This window comes from Plasmodium falciparum (genome assembly GCF_000002765.6).
Source record: "Plasmodium falciparum 3D7 genome assembly, chromosome: 7".
Taxonomy (NCBI): Eukaryota; Apicomplexa; class Aconoidasida; order Haemosporida; family Plasmodiidae; genus Plasmodium; species Plasmodium falciparum.
In genome coordinates this window covers 860001-877500 of record NC_004328.3, presented here as the reverse complement: position 1 = coordinate 877500, position 17500 = coordinate 860001, and the positions used below count along the sequence as shown (strand labels likewise).

The following is a 17500-nucleotide window of genomic DNA, read 5'->3' as shown; positions in this document are numbered from 1 at the left end:
TTAAAGGAGGAGAGAAAAATCGTTTGAAGCTTTTCTTCTTTCAAAGGTCATGTCATTTATGTTTAATACGAGGTTCCAAGCGACTGGTCTTAATATTTCGCCTTAAAAAAAAAAAAATAATAAAATAATAAAATATGCATATATATAAATAATAAATTGTATATATATATATATATTTATATATTCATTTATTTATTTATTTATTTTTTTTTATATTACCCTTTTGGTTAAATGCTGCTATGACTCCTAGTTCTGAACCAACCGTCGATAATTTATAAGATGAATATTGTCCTATGGACAAAACTTTAGCTTTTATTATATCTCCTTGTTTAAAGCATATAAAATTATCGCCTAACTCTCCTTCATTTATATGTATATCACTTTTTAATATAAATCCTTTTAATGCGTTTTTTGTAAATATATTATGTGATGAAAGAATATAACAATATATCATATGGAATGATACACGTTGTACTTTACATATTACTATATCCCCTATTTTGGGAAGATATAAAGAAGGTGGTTTCAAATTATATACACTTATAATTGTTTTCTTGTCATTATTTTTATTTATAATTTTTTGACCAAGTATACTTGATCTTATTTCATCTTTTAATAAATATGTATTATTACCGTTTATATATTCAGCTTGTAAACCTAAGAACTCTCCTGGTATAACAATATCATCGTCATCTTCAAAATTCATTATTTTAAAATATTATATAAATGAAATATATATATATATATATATAATCTTTAAAATATATAAATAATTAAATATTACAACATGACAACATTACAACATTACAACATTACAATGTTACAATATTTTGATGATTAATTTTTAAATGTACTTAAAAATATACTTATTTTTTATACCCATTAGTTTTTTTTTGTTTTTTTTTTTGTGAAGTCGATTCCTTAAAATATCAAAATTATAAAAAATTGTATTATATTATTTTATATAATCAGAATAAAAAAATATAAAAATATAAAAATAAAAATATACATATACATATATAAAATGAATATATATATATATATATATATATATATTATATATATATATAATATGTTTATTATTTTATATATATAATTTATATAATAGGTACAATTTAAAAAATGAAATGTATATTCATTCGTATAATTATTTGTATATTATATATATAATTAATATTATCTTTTTAAAAAAAAAAAAAAAAAAAAAAAAAAAAAAAATGGAATGTCACATAATCATTTGATATATTTATTTTAAAAAGATGACAACAATTATATATATATATATATATATAATATCAAAATATATGTATTCTTATCTACCTCGGTAATATTTTATATATATATACATATTTGTGTTATATTTTTTATTTATACTATTGTTATTAATATGGGCTCGTGATGAAATAATAAAGTGTTATAGGTATGTAAATATATAGTTATATAAAAAAAAACTTTTCCTGGGAATAAAGAATAAATACTGAATGAATGTAAAAGGTATGGTTTTTTACATTTTAACATATTTGTAGTATTATTATAATTCAAGTGATTATTATTTAATAAATATTCAGTTTTATTAAGACTACCTATAATTTTGATAGATTTTAAATTAGATGGATATAATAATAAAGTATATTTACCTAATTCAATATTTGATAAATTTTTTAAATATATTTTAACATGAAATGTTTGATTTACTTTTGATTGGATATATTTTTTTTTTATTCCTATATTTTTATAATTATGCATATCTAATATTTTGGAACATTTCGGTATAATTACACTATTTTTTTTTTTACAATGAAAAAACCTAGGTATTATTAATATATATGGATAAAAAATATCATTGAAAAAATTTTTTTCAAATAATTTATTTACATTTAATAAATATTGAGCATTGTTTTTTAAATTTAAGGATATGTTATTATGTGATTCATCATAATTATCCTTTTCAATGAATTCATTAATTTCTGAACTCTTTTTCATACATATATCAGATTTATTAATTTCGTTTTTATCTTGAGCATCTTGTATATTACTCACATGGTATGTATTATATAAATCGTTATTATCTTTATTCCCATTTTTGTTTTCTTCATGCCTTTTAAAGGGTGTTGGAAAATTAAGGGTATTTGAAAGAAAATCCGTTTCTCTTTTTTCTTGATAATAGGAGCATTTGTTTTTTTTTTCATCATCATCCCATCCATTGTGATCATCCCATCCATTGTGATCATCACATATATTATTATTTAATTGAATTGTTGATTTTTGTATTTTCGCTTTTGTTACGTTCCAAAAAAAATCACCCAATGTTTTATTTTGTAAATGTATACTATTTAAATAGGAACCATACACACTTAATAATCCAACAGTTTTATGCCTCGAATAAGTCAAATATACATTACAATCTACATATTGTAAGAAATAATTTAATATGTCTTCCTCATTTTCAAAAAATAAATTTTCATCCCTCTTTATTCTTTTTATCCATAATAACCATTTACTACAATTATTTTCTTTATCCACTATACATGTAGGTCTTCTTTTTAATTTTTTGGTTTTACAATAATTAACATAACCACTATGATTTTTTATATATAATTCTAGGAATATATATTTATTATCAGTACATATGTTTAAATTTTCTTTATACTCATAATATATTTTATTCATATATTCAAAATTTTGTATTAGTTGCATGTTATTATCATTCATATTATATAATATATCATCTCGTATAATTGTATTCTTCATTCTTTTTTTCAATTTCAATATATTCTTTACAATTTTATTATTTTGTGAATGTAACCCTTCTTTTGTCATAAAAGTATTACACATATTATCATCATCATGATATAAATAATTATTATTATATATATTATCGCTGCTACCATTATAATAATTATTATATACTCTATTTTCTTGCTCCTCCGTGCTAGGGATATATTTTGTTCTTTCTCTCTTTTTTATGGTCCCTAAAATATTTATTATGTTCGTCTCATAATAATTACTATTTAATAATTTATTTAAAATGTGTAAATAATTAAAACTCACATAAGGAAAATAAAATATATTCTGGATACTAATATTTTTCTTTACGTTAATTTTTAATTTAATTTTTTGTTCAGCATAATATATACTATCTTTATAAGGAGAATAAAAAATGTTTAAATAGCATTCATTAATAAGCATTGAACCTATACAGCGAATAGGTATATATAGACACGAATTTTTCTTAACCTTTAAATTTTCTCCCTTATTTATTCTTATGATGTTTTCTTCGTTCACCATTTTTTCGTTCACCATTTTTTCGCTCATCATTTTTTCATTTTGTATATTATTATTATTTGTCACCATTGAATGCATATCTTCATTTTTGATATAAAATGCTTTTTCAAAAAAGAACTTTATAAAATAATCACCGTTAATATTTTTATGTTTATAATTTATTTTAATATTTAAAAATTCGATATCCATATTTCCTTTATTTTCTAATATTAAACATAAAAATTTAATTTCTCCTTCTAATAATTCTGCAAAGCGTGCATCATAAGAAAAATATAAATTATTATGTAAATCGTTTATGATATCTTCATATTCTTTATTATAAGATATATTATCTTTGTTTTTAATATGATCATCATTAACGCCTTCCATAATATGTGGATATTTCTTATGTCCTTTTTTTTTTACATTGTCCTTAAATCGATATAGGGCTTGGAATCGAATTTGTTTTTTTCTTTCTAATACAAGTGGTTCACTTGAATGATCATTTGTATGGGAATCTAAATCTTCGGGATGGATATTTTCTAAAGGGGATACACCAGGTGATGGTGATGATGTGGATGACGACGACGATGATGATGTGGAAGACGACGATGATGATGATGTGGAAGACGACGATGATGATGATGTGGAAGACGACGATGATGACGATGACGAACCTGTAAATGTTAAAGTCGATTTTGATGATAATACCGAAGAAGAAAACGATAAAGATAATCTTTTTGAACTACTTCTTTTATGTAATAAGAATCTATTAAAAACATGTTGTTTTTTATATAAACTTTTTTTTGTAGTCATTGAATCTGTTTCTTTATTACCATTTTGATTATTACATTTTATATCTTTCTTATCATTACTAATATTTTTTGTCATACATATAGGTTCGTTCTTTAAATCGTGTACATTATTATCTAATTTTTCACTGACAAGAGTATGATAACATATATCATCATTACTATTGATATTATCATTATTATCATTATTATCATACATTTCCTTATATTTATTAGATATAACTTGTCCCTGGGTTAGGTTCTTAAACGTTTGTGTGTTATTTAAAACCGAATTATTATGCTTATCATACAAATGGTATACATGGGAATTATCCTTTGTTATATGGTTAAGGTAGATATTATTACATTCTATGTTGGATTCTTTTTTTTTCTCATTATTCTTAGATGTGACATATTTATTTAAATAGGAATGATCATCTAATAATTCTTTTATATTAATATACTTACTAAAATTAAAAAGTTTAATTTCTGACCTTAAAGAAAAATAATCATCGATTACGAATATGGAACATATACTAGATACTTTAAAAATGTAATTTAATAGTTTGGCTCTTTTGTATATTGTACTGCTTGTTCCTTTATGCATGTCCTCAAAATAATAAAAAGAATTGTTCACATGATCAGCACAATAAAATGTATTATTACTACTAATATTATTTTTGTTATTATTATTATTTTTGTGAGATGAAAAACTTTGCCTTTGTATTGTAGACATGTTATTTAAATGTTTGTTATGCATATAATTATGATCAGATATATATCCATAAAGACAACTTTTGTCGTTTACATTTCCTGTTTCTTTCTTAAATGTAGATGTGTTTTTATCCTTTTCATGACTTGTTTTATGATTATCATTATAATGATCAAAGAATTCATTTTTCATAAAACATCTTCTCAAAGCTGAAGTATTATACAATAAATATTGATCAAAATAATAATAACTAATACAATATGATATTCCTAATATAAATAAAATACCCGTTTCTTTGGCCTTAAAAGATAGTTGCACTTTATTTAATTTATTATTTTTTTTTTTAGATAATAATATAATACTACTTGGATAATTTTCTATAGATATTCCTGATGATATTAACGTCACATTATTTAATACTAAGTTTACAGATAAATTATTTTTCAAAGTTATTACAACATTTTTTATTTCATTTACCGAACACATATTTTGTATTTTTACATTTTTTTCCTCTTCATTAAAAGGGTTATATTTAAAAACATCTTTATAAGTATTATTCATTTTACAATCTTCTTTTTCTGAACATTCTTTCACATTTTCATCATTGTATATATTAATGTTATTAGATGTATTATGACTTTCTTCATTTATGTTATCTGATTTTTTATCTTTATCAAAAGATTTTTCATCCACATAATTATTTCCGTTCAATATAATATCTTTCTTTTCTTTTGTATTATTTATTCGTTCGATACTTGACTTCCCAACCTTCATATACACCTTCTCATTACCACAATTATTATCAGCATATTCAATGTTTACTAGAATAGGTATGGGAGCACATCTCCCTTCTGTTATCCCTGATAAGAAATGTAATTTATTTTCTTCTCTTAAATTTTTTTTTTTTTTTTTTTTTTTATTATTATGATTCTTTTTTTTGGTCTTAAACTTTTCTTGGGTACTATTTTTTTTTTTCATTGAATAATTTCTTGAAAAAGAATTCGTGCTTTTATTATGATATGTATCGGACAAACCCAATTCAAAAGGATCTAAACAATTTCTTAAATCATCATCTGATGATGGTGATGATGATGATGGTGACGATGACGATGACGATGACGACGACGATGTTGTCGATGTTGTTTCGGTTAACATTTCAGACGATGATGTTAAATTTTCCTTTTGTGATGATGACGAAAAAGAGGACAAAGATGAAAAACAGAATAATAAATTATTTTTATTAAACGTTTTGGTTTCATTATTTAATTTTTTTAAATATTTTCTTTGTTTTTTTTTTCTCCTTTCATCCATTATTAAAGTTATAAACGGTGGGAAATAAATATATTTTTTTTTTTTATTTAAAGAATCATATATAGTATATAATATATCTTTTTGTTTTTCTTTCGATAAAAATTTATATAAAAATAATAAAATTAAGAAATTACAAAAGATATATTCATCTATATAATTTATTTCTTTTAATAAAGAACAAATAAATGTAAGAATATTATATTGTATATGTGCATTATATTTATTCTTATTTTTCTTATAAATATTTAATTTATTCATATGATTATTTATACTAAATATGCTTTCACAACAAATATTACGTGAGCAAAATTCAAATAATCTATTCATATTTACAATATTATAGGGTTTTAAAAAACATTCATAAATCCTATAAATATATATATCTTTAAACAAATTTCCAATATGATAATAATAAATATCATCCTTTTCTTTTATATTATTATTATTATTATCTCTATATCTATTTATTATGTTGTTATTTTGGAAAGGCTTAATCATATCAAGTGAATTCTTATCCTTATTTGAAGGATAACAAAATATATATTTCTTTGATCTGTCATTTGGTTGTAAGGAAGATAATGTTTTACAAACGGTATCATCATTAAATATGTTATTATTATTTTCTCTACATATATCTTCCCTGTTTATATCACCCCCCTTTACATCGTCACCCTTTACATCTTCCCCCTTTACATCTTCCCCCTTTACATCTTCCCCCTTTACATCTTCCCCCTTTACATCTTCCCCATGCATACATAATTTTTTTTTTTTTTTTTTTTTCCTTTTTTTAATAGACTCATGAATATTTCTTAACCACTCAAACGGTATATTCACTCTATGCATATTTTGCAGCAACACATTGTTTATATTACTACTATCACACATATTATTATTATTATTATTATATAACATGATCGTTTTAATAAAAAGATTGGGGGTGTCTTCTGAAGTACCCTTATATGTACCTTCCATATTATACTTTAAAAGATCACTTGTATCATCCTCATATGTGATCCTTTTAAAAAGGTAATACATATGAAGATAAGACAAATTGTAAAAAGGTAATATATTATTAACAAGAAAGTATGCTAAATAATATTTTTTATTCAAATAAAATGATATACATAATAAATATATTGTAAAGGTAAATTTCCTAAAGGATCCAATATATTTATATATTAATGCTAAGTGCATGTGGAATTTTATATATAAAGGATAATCAAACTTTTCAACTATATACGAATATTTACTTACTTTAAAATATATCATGTTTTTCTTTTTTAATATTAAAAGATATTTTATATAACATAAAAAATAATCACAAAAATATTCTTGAGCAGAGACCGAGGAACTTTTCTGTAGTATACATAACACCTCATTTAATTTAAAGTCTATTATACATAATAAATATAATAAAATATTATGTGGCTCAATAATTAAATTATAAAAGTAATATTTTTCTTCTTTACAATCTGTACTTAGAATAGAGTTATCATCTTTCATGTGGTCATACAATAAATTTATAAAACTAGAAATATTTTTTATGTTCAAACCGGATGTATCTAAACTTTGCTCTGAGCTATAAAATGATGATAAGTTTACATTATAATTATAATAAGACGGGGTATTTATTTGTTGCTGTGATGTATGATGAGAGGGATGATTATATGATTGATTACCATCTTGATTATGTATTTGATTAATATCTTGACTATATATTTGATTACCATCTTGACTATACATATGATTAATATCTTGATTATGTGTTTGATTCACATCTTGATTATGTGATTGATTCACATCTTGATTATGTGATTGATGAGAATAATAATAATAATTCGAATAATTACTTCTATGGCTCTTGTCCTTTATGGACATACTATATGATGTATCGAAAAAGAAATTTGAATAATTACTATATTTTGTAGGTAAAAGTTTTTCTTGGATTTGTAATATAAAATTTTCAATGATCTCAGGAAACTTAAAAGGATACTTCTTATTTTTATTTAATTTATAAAAATGTATCCAATTTTGAATTATATATAAATAAATTGACAAAATCATACAAAATATAACATTCCCTTCATATATTATATCATCCTGATCTTTACATATTTCATAACAACTCATATATATTTCTAAAGAATCTAATGGACTCCCTAATAATAAATATATATCACCTGCTTTTTTTTTAATCCGACATTCATAATTTTTTATATCAGAAAGACGTCTTTTCTTTTTTTTTTCTTCATCTTTCGGCTCATTTTTTGGTCTCACCGTTGTTTTGGAATTTTTTGATCTCATCGTTGTTTTGGAATTTTTTGATCTCATTTTTGTTTTGGAATTTTTTGGTTTCATCTTTGTTTTGGCATTTTTTGGTTTCATCTTTGTTTTGGCATTTTTTGATCTCATTTTTTTTCTACTACATTTCGATATTTTTTCATCATCATAATATTTGCCATCAACATAATATTTATCATCATCATCATCCTTTTCAGAATGTTCATTTTTTCGATGATACACTTTTTTTTTATTACATACCTCATGAGAATTAATTGAATCCGGACTACTATCACTATTACTTGTAATAAATGAATTATTATCACAAGAAAAATTATCACCACATGAACTATCATCATATGAACTATGGTCATATGAACTAACATCATATGAACTATCATCATATGAACTATGATCATATGAGCTATGATCATATGAGCTATGATCATATGAGCTATGATCATATGGGCTATGATCATATGAGCTATCATCTTTATTATTATCTCCTCTTTTGTATTCTTCACTCTTTTCCCTCGAAGAATTTTTTTCTACAGAAGATCCATCCTCTTCATCGTAATCATCACTATAATAATCATCACTATAATAATCATCACTATAATAATCATCACTATAATCATCATCGTTATGTTTATCATCGTTATATTTATCATCGTTATATTTATCATCGTTATATTTATCATCGTTATCTTTATCATCGTTATCTTTATCATCGTTATATTTATCATCGTTATATTTATCATCACCACTTTTATCATCATCCTTGTAAGACTTATCCATATCACTTTGTTTATTTTTTTTACATTCATTTTCTTCACAAGTATTTGAACGTGAAACTTTATAAATTCCATCGTATAATAACTCTTCACCTTTAATAACATACTGTTCCGTTTTGGATATAATACTTGTTTTTACATCGTTGTAATATTTTTTTAGATTAATATATATATTATTATCCTCATTATGTTTGTTTTCCAATATATTTAGTTGCTCTTTTTTCTTTTCCTTAATAATATTTTTCTTTATTAAATTTTCATGTTCATTTTTTTTATACACATATTTATGTTGTATATATTTTCTTTCTTTTTTCTTATGTACTACTGTTCTTTGAAAGCTTTTTTTTTTTTCATTATTTCGTTCTTTCTCTTTATAATTTGGGATATTACATTGGGGATTTTGTGCATGCTTAAGATACTGTATACTTTGTTTATCTGAATTGTAATCATTATTATTATTATTACTTATTATATCATTATTTTTAATATTTTTAATATTTTTCTTCTTTTTGTTCGTTTCTTTGTCCACCTTGTTGTAATCCCTCTCGTCATGAGAAACCTGATTTGTATGAGTGATACCATTTTTTTGTTCATCTTCATAATTAATAGTATCTATAAGATTGTGCATGTACTTCCACATGTTTTCTTTGGTTAGTAAATCATATAAAAAGAATATGAACATATAAAACATGTTCATAATTATTGCTTGAAAGAATTTATTATATTGTATATTAAAATGTTTTTTGATAGAAGGTAAAAATATAATTATTTTAAAGTTATGGAAATTATTATATATGAAAGAAATATGTTCATCATTCCCTTGACCTTTTTTTTCTTCCTCATCACAATTTGACATATAATCAATAGAATTATATTTATTTCCTTCATCATTTATTTCACAATTATTTTTATTATAATTATTTATACATACTTTATGTATATTATTAACATTATTATCATTGTAATGATCACTCTGATGTCCGTTATGTTCACACATTTTACCATTTTCATGTTTTGTGTTTGTGGAATAATCTCTTGCTATCCCATCAGACGCCACCTCATCTACTGATTCTCCTCTTCCTAATGGAACAGAGGATGAATTATTTGTATTAATCGATGTGTATTCTTTTACTATATTTTTATTAAACATTTTTAAAAAATTGGATGAATACTTTTTTTTGAATTTAAAAGTATTAGTACTAGTTGTATTACTACTTTTTGTTCCTGCTATATTTATAACATTCTTTTTATCCTTTTCATTATTCATTTTTGGGTTACTTGCTTCATACATTTTATTATTTTTTTCCATTTTATTTTTTGCCTGAATTTGTTCAGAATTGTTTGATGAATCGTAATAAGGGGAATTTATCATGACATTAAAATTGTTTTTCTTTAAAAAGTCGGTACTAATATTTTTATTAACATAAATATTTTTTAAATCGTCATTCATATTTATATTATTATTTAATAAAGGTGGTGTTACATTGTTCGAAGTATTATGAGTGCTTATATTCATTTCTTCATTTTGATTTGAAAATAAGAAATTTTCATTTATATCCATAATTTTTGACATAATCACATCATCATATTTTTCTGTTGACGGAATTATTAATACTCTTTGTATAAAAACACAACTATTATTAAAATGGATAACATTATATGTATTTATTAAATTTTTTATTTTCTCGTTCATCTTATTAAAAATATCTTTATCATTATTATTATCAGAATTTTTTGGTATGTACGTAGTAGATTTGTGTTTTGATTCACCTTCTTCCGTTTTGTTATTTTCATCGCAATTATTATTCTTATCATTAACATTTTGATTTTGACGGTGAACGTAATTTTTATCGTAATCTTGATCGTAATCTTGATCGTTATCGTTATCTTTATCGTTATCTTGATCGTTATCTTTATCGTTATCTTGATCGTTATCTTTATCGTTATCTTTATCTTTATCGTGATCTATATCTTTATCTTTGTCTTTATCTTGATTTTGATAATCTTCCTTGAGCTCATGTATTCCTATAGACATAAAAACATTCGAAAACAAATTCATCTGATCAACCTTTCCATTTTTATCTAACATGTTTATATAACTAATGGATAAACTTCCATTTCTCTTAACATAATTTGAATTTTTAAATATGTTGAAAAAGTATTGATTTTCTTGCTGAACTCCATTTTTATATACGTTACAATTTTGTAAAGGTTTTTCATATCTTAAAAACAAATCATTATTACTCGAATTAATATATTTTATATAATTATATAAATGATGAAACAGGTCATCATAATTTATTTTTTCATATAAACTTTTTATTTTTTTTGAAATGTGATAAAATAATTCATCACAAGTATCTTCTGTTTTCCAAAGATAAACTTTAGCTTTGTTGAATTCATATAAATTTATATTATTCATTATATATATATTTTTATATATATATATATATATATATATACAATATATTTATTTATAATCACATATGTAATCCTTTTTGTATTCAACAGAAAAAATTAATTAAAATAAAATAAAATAAAATAAAAACAAAACAAATATAAACAAAACAAAACATGCATAATACTATAAATTTTAAATATATGAACAAATCGTATTTATTTAAAAAAAAAAAAAAAAAAAAAAAAAAAATACATACATTATATATATATATAAAGCTATTAAAATAAGGAAATACATAATACATATATTACATATATATTATATATATATTATATATATATTATTAGATTTAATATATATTAAACCAGTTCTTTATATAACTAATACACATATATTATATATATTCGTTCAAAGAAAAGAAAAAAATAATACAAATAAAATGATCGCAAAATAAATATAAGCATTTAAATGAAAATATACTTATAATATATATATTATGTAATATATAATATTTTTTCCTTAGGAAGAATATGTTCGTATATATGAAATCAATCAATATTTACAAGCATATATTTAAAAAAATAATCAATGAATAAATAAATAAATAAATATAAATATATATATATATATATATATATATATAAATGAATAATTTATTGTATATGGAATGTTTTACAAATGTAAGAAAAAATAAAAAAAGAAAGAAATTATTCCTCAAGAAAAAAACTACCAATATATAAAAATATGAGATGACTAATAAAAATTAGTTACATTGTACAATTATTTTATTACATATGTTAAAATGTTATAAAACCAGAATATAATATCGGCATTCATTATAAATCAAAATAATAAACTTTTTTTGTTTCTCCCATTTTATGTCTACCAAAAGAATATATACATGAATATGTATATATATATATATATATATATATATATGTATATATATATTATATTTTATTTAATTTTATTGCCACATGTGAGAGTAGCTTATATAAGATTATTCATTTACATATAGTAGTTATAACACATTTGGATATATATAAATAAATAAATATATTATATATATATAATATATATATATATATATATATATGTATTCATTTTCATTTATATGTACGTAGGGGTAAAAGCATGATTATACACAAGAAGTTGATATTTTTGAAAATTTTGATTGTTATATTTTTGTTTTATACGAAATATTACATTTGTTTTTTTTTTTTTGTTAATAATACAAAATGGTGTTGGCATAAACTTGAGGGGAAGAATTTCCGAGTATTTGTATCCCGACCTGCTCAGAAAAAAAGTAATCAATTAAAAACAAAAATAATAATAAATAAAAGGAAGAAAGAAGAAAATGCGAAAAGTAACATACGTAAAAATGATTTTAAATCATCATCACAATATAAATTAATTGAAGAATTAATAAATGAATATCCATACAAATTAACTTATACTAATTTAAAAGATCAACCTTTTATTTTATTAAAAGATAAATTAAATCCTAAATATATTAAAGGATATGAATTACCATTCAATTTAATAAATCCCTTAAAATATGAATTGTTAAAACTAATTGGGAAAATATGTGACCCTTTTAAACCTTTATGTTGTTATTCCTTAACTCCTAAATTATTTATTGATAAAATGTTTAAAAACAAACCTTCTATTACATATAATGATTTTTGTTATAATATAGAATATAAATTTAAATTTTATATGCCTTCTTATACCCAAATCTTTAAATTTGAAAAAGAATTATTATGGAAATTATTTATGACTGTCAGAAATTTAAAAGAAGTCTCCCCATACACACCCTTAAATGATCATGAACGTCTTAATAAAATTTTAGAAGATAATGAAACCACTCTACCAATTACTATTAGTAAAGTAAATAAAGATATAAATAGACAAGGTATACATCCATCCATATTAAACATGTTTTTTGATTTCCTAAATATAGAAAAAATTAATAATTGTTTAAAAAGAGATAATGCCTTCTTAAAATTAGAATCTATTAAAAATCAAATTAAAAATAGAGATTTTATGGAAGGTATTAGACCAGATTATCTATATATCATGTTTTCTAAAAACGCAAATCAATATTATTCCAATTTTAATCAAAAACAATATGAAAAACAATTCTTAGAGGCAATCAATTATAATACAACAGCTCAAAAAATCATTACTGAAAATTCCATATACAAAAAAAAAAGAACACAATTCTCTCAAGAAACAAAAACATCTCTTATGAAATTTTATGATATACAATTACCATCCTTCTTTAAAGAATATATCAAAAAGAAAAATCAAAAACATAAAGAAATATATGAAAAAATTAAAAATATGATACATAAGAAATATCTAAAGAGAAAACAAAAGAGAGAAGACAAACTCGCTGGAATAATACACAACACACAAAGCGACTCCGATGCCAAAACTAATGCTAATGAAGATGAAAAGAAGAAAAAAAAAAAAAAAAAAAAAAAAAAGTGAAATCATAAACACAAATTTGTAAATGATAGACAAAACTATCTGTAATTCACAAAAACGTATTTTTTTTTTTTTTTTTTTTTTAAATGATAACATATGTATAATCAATATAATATATACCTCTTAACAATGTTTCCTTATTACATTAATATAATAATTTTATAAGTACAAATAATTTATCTATATGTAAAAAGTGGGTATCCTTAAAAAGTGCCGACCTTCTTTTTTTCCTTTTTTTAGTGCACATATAAATAAATAAATAAATAAATATATATATATATATATATATATATTATATATATTATATATTTATTTATTTATTTTTAAAGAGCTATTTTTTATGTTTTCATAATTATTTTTTTTATTCATGACATTTTCATATTCCCTCATCCCTTATAATATTTATTAACTTTTCCTTCTTGTTTTATTTTATTTTATTTTTATTTTTTTAGTAACTTCTTTTGTCTATTTGTTATTATAAAAAAAAAATTAACCCATACATAAATTATTTAACGAATTATAAGCTTTATTATTCCATTACCCCAATAATATAAAAATGGAGAAATATGTACATATATATATATATATATATATATATATATATTATATATTATGTGTGTGTGCGAATGGTTTTTCCTTGTTTTGAATAATATAAATTTTATAACATTTTCTTTAAAAATCATGCGTTTTGTAGTAAAAACATAATTAAAGTTTTTTTTTTATATTTATAAATAAATGTATATTAAATAAATATAAGCACATATATATATATATATATATATATATATATATATATATATATAATATACATATTATATAGAACACATATATTTATATTTAAAAAAAAAAAAAAAAAATAAAATAAAAAAAAAAAAGAATAACAAATATAGGTTTGATTATAATTATAATGGAATATCCAATAATATATATATACAATATATATTATTTTTAACGTATAAAATGTTCTTTATTCAAATGGTCTCCTATCAAAGGCTCTTCCTCTTCCCATTGGTTGCCTTACATCTCTTGAGATGTCTTCATCCATTTTTGGAGCTCTGTTAACGGTTTTCTTGGATAAGGTTGCTGGGAATATTGATGGGGGTAAGTGTAAAAATTCTCTTAAATATTCAATACCTATAAAAATGAAAAAAGTGCTCAAAAAAAAAAAATTACATATTTTCCTCAAAGAATAAAAAAAGGAGTAAAAAAAAAACATATATATATATATATATATAAATATATGTGCGCCACAAAAAGGTATACATATGTATGTATATACCTTCATTATTTAATATAAAATATTGGTGTTTCCAATTATATTTCTCTTCAACATAATTTCTACTTTTCAACGATTTCAATGTCATCATTATATGCAAATTTGGAACATTTAAATGTGGGTGACGTGGTATCTTTGCGTCTTTTTCAACTACTATAACACCCTCTATAAATAGCCAAAACAAAAAAAAAAAAAAAAAAAAAAAAAAAAAAAAATATATATATATATATAATATATATTAATTTATGTACACATACAGGCAAAAAATATAAAAAGTTTCTGATTTGTTCATAACTATTTATTTTTTCAAAAAAAAAAAAAAAAAAAAAAGTATTAAACAAAACGACATATAATAAATATAATATAAATATATTTATATAAATATATTTATATATATATGTATCTATATTTTATAACATAAAAAAATATATATAATTATATACATATATATATATTTACATATTATATTTATTATATAGATTATTTATATTTAAAGTTTATCCTTTAATACCTTTAAAGAGATACTCATAAATGAGTTTTTTGTTCTGTTTGGGAATATAACTATATTTATGATGTGGAAGTGTTTGTTTATCCATTTTTTTTAAATATTATAAAAATTTAATATAAAAAAAAAAAAAAAGGAAAATTATAACTTATATGTAAGATTTTTATATAATAATATGAAAATATTCTATTATATATATAGTCAAGTTTTCTTTTCTTTTCTTTTGTTTTGTTTTTTTTTTTTTGTTTTTTATTTATTTTATTATTATTATTTTTTTTTTTTTTTTTTGTTATTATTATTTTTCTTTAATTTTTAATAAGTTCCCTTTTAAATGATATTAATTTATTTATTAAAATAAAAAATATATATCATGTTTCTTTTTCTTTTTTTTTTTTTTTTATAAAATTATAATAAATATACATAAATATTTTTTATTATTATAATATTATATTTTATATGTAATAATATATATTTATAAATGAATATATGTTGGGATATATATAGTGACATAATTATTATAATATATAATATATATTTTATATATATATATTTTTTTTTTAATATTTATTGTATATTTCAAAAAAATGTAAATTTATTAAATATATATGAATATATAATAATAAATATTTACTGGTTCGTTTTGTGATATATATATATATATATGGTGATAATATATTTTGTTGTATTATAGGGTTATTACATAATTATATTATTATTATATATAATATATAATATACATTTTATATATATATATATATATATATATAATTCTATTTTTATATATTAAAATCTCAACGTTATAAAAAGGATTATATTTAATATATTATATTTTTATAATATTATACATATTTTTTTATATAATAATATAATATAATATAATATATATATGTAAAATAATATGTTTAATATTTGCCTCTTAATATAAATATTATATAATATATATATAATTATATATATATAAAATATATTATATATTATAATATTATTAAGTTAAGATTATTTTTTTATTGGGTCTTTATATATTAATAGTAGTACTATATTGAATCACCCCTCTTTCCACTAAAATTTTACCCTTTATATATAAATAATATGCACTATAATATTATTATATAAGTAAATATATATATATATATATATATATATATATAATAATATATATTATACAAAAAACCCTACTTTTTAAAATGCTTTCCCTCCCCCTAAATTAGTTCTTACATATATATAAATATATATTTATATATATTATATATATATATACTTATATATATAAATAAATAATACTCATAGAAGAAAGAAGAGTGTAAAGAAAATAAATAATAAAATGAATATAAATAAAATAGATTTTATTTATTTATATATAATAAAAAGGGTTGTAATACCATTATAATAATATTATATATAATATATATTATTACATATTTATGTATATAATTTTAATATGCATATATTATTATATTAATATTTCATTTTTGCAACAATAATAAAAAAAAATATAAAGAAAAAAAGTATATATATATACAATATACAAGTGTTATGATGATGAATTCAATTTTTATTCTTTTTTCTTTTTTTTAAATAGTTTGATATAATATAATATATATATATATATAATATATATATATATTATACGAACATATGAACATATAAATAAATAAAATAATATTTTATATAAA

General features: G+C 20.3%; 4 protein-coding genes across 4 annotated transcripts; 1 reads left to right on the top strand and 3 right to left on the bottom strand.

The window, feature by feature from the left end:
- On the bottom strand, positions 1 to 706 carry PF3D7_0720000 (exosome complex component CSL4, putative; the record flags this gene model as incomplete). The annotated part of the gene is made up of 2 exons (XM_001349065.1): positions 1 to 101; positions 220 to 706. The coding sequence occupies 2 exons, from the start codon at positions 704 to 706 to the stop codon at positions 1 to 3; spliced, it is 588 nt and encodes a 195-aa protein (XP_001349101.1).
- Positions 707 to 1368: 662 nt separating this feature from the next.
- On the bottom strand, positions 1369 to 11574 carry PF3D7_0719900 (conserved Plasmodium membrane protein, unknown function; the record flags this gene model as incomplete). Its single annotated transcript, XM_001349064.1, has 1 exon — positions 1369 to 11574. The coding sequence occupies one exon, from the start codon at positions 11572 to 11574 to the stop codon at positions 1369 to 1371; it is 10206 nt and encodes a 3401-aa protein (XP_001349100.1).
- A 1113-nt stretch (positions 11575 to 12687) lies between these two features.
- PF3D7_0719800 (conserved protein, unknown function) lies at positions 12688 to 14049 on the top strand (the record flags this gene model as incomplete). The annotated part of the gene is made up of 1 exon (XM_001349063.1): positions 12688 to 14049. One exon carries the CDS (start codon positions 12688 to 12690, stop codon positions 14047 to 14049), a length of 1362 nt encoding a protein of 453 aa, XP_001349099.1.
- A 964-nt stretch (positions 14050 to 15013) lies between these two features.
- Positions 15014 to 15918, bottom strand: PF3D7_0719700 (40S ribosomal protein S10, putative; the record flags this gene model as incomplete). The annotated part of the gene is made up of 3 exons (XM_001349062.2): positions 15014 to 15180; positions 15326 to 15487; positions 15834 to 15918. The coding sequence occupies 3 exons, from the start codon at positions 15916 to 15918 to the stop codon at positions 15014 to 15016; spliced, it is 414 nt and encodes a 137-aa protein (XP_001349098.1).
- Positions 15919 to 17500: the final 1582 nt, after the last annotated feature.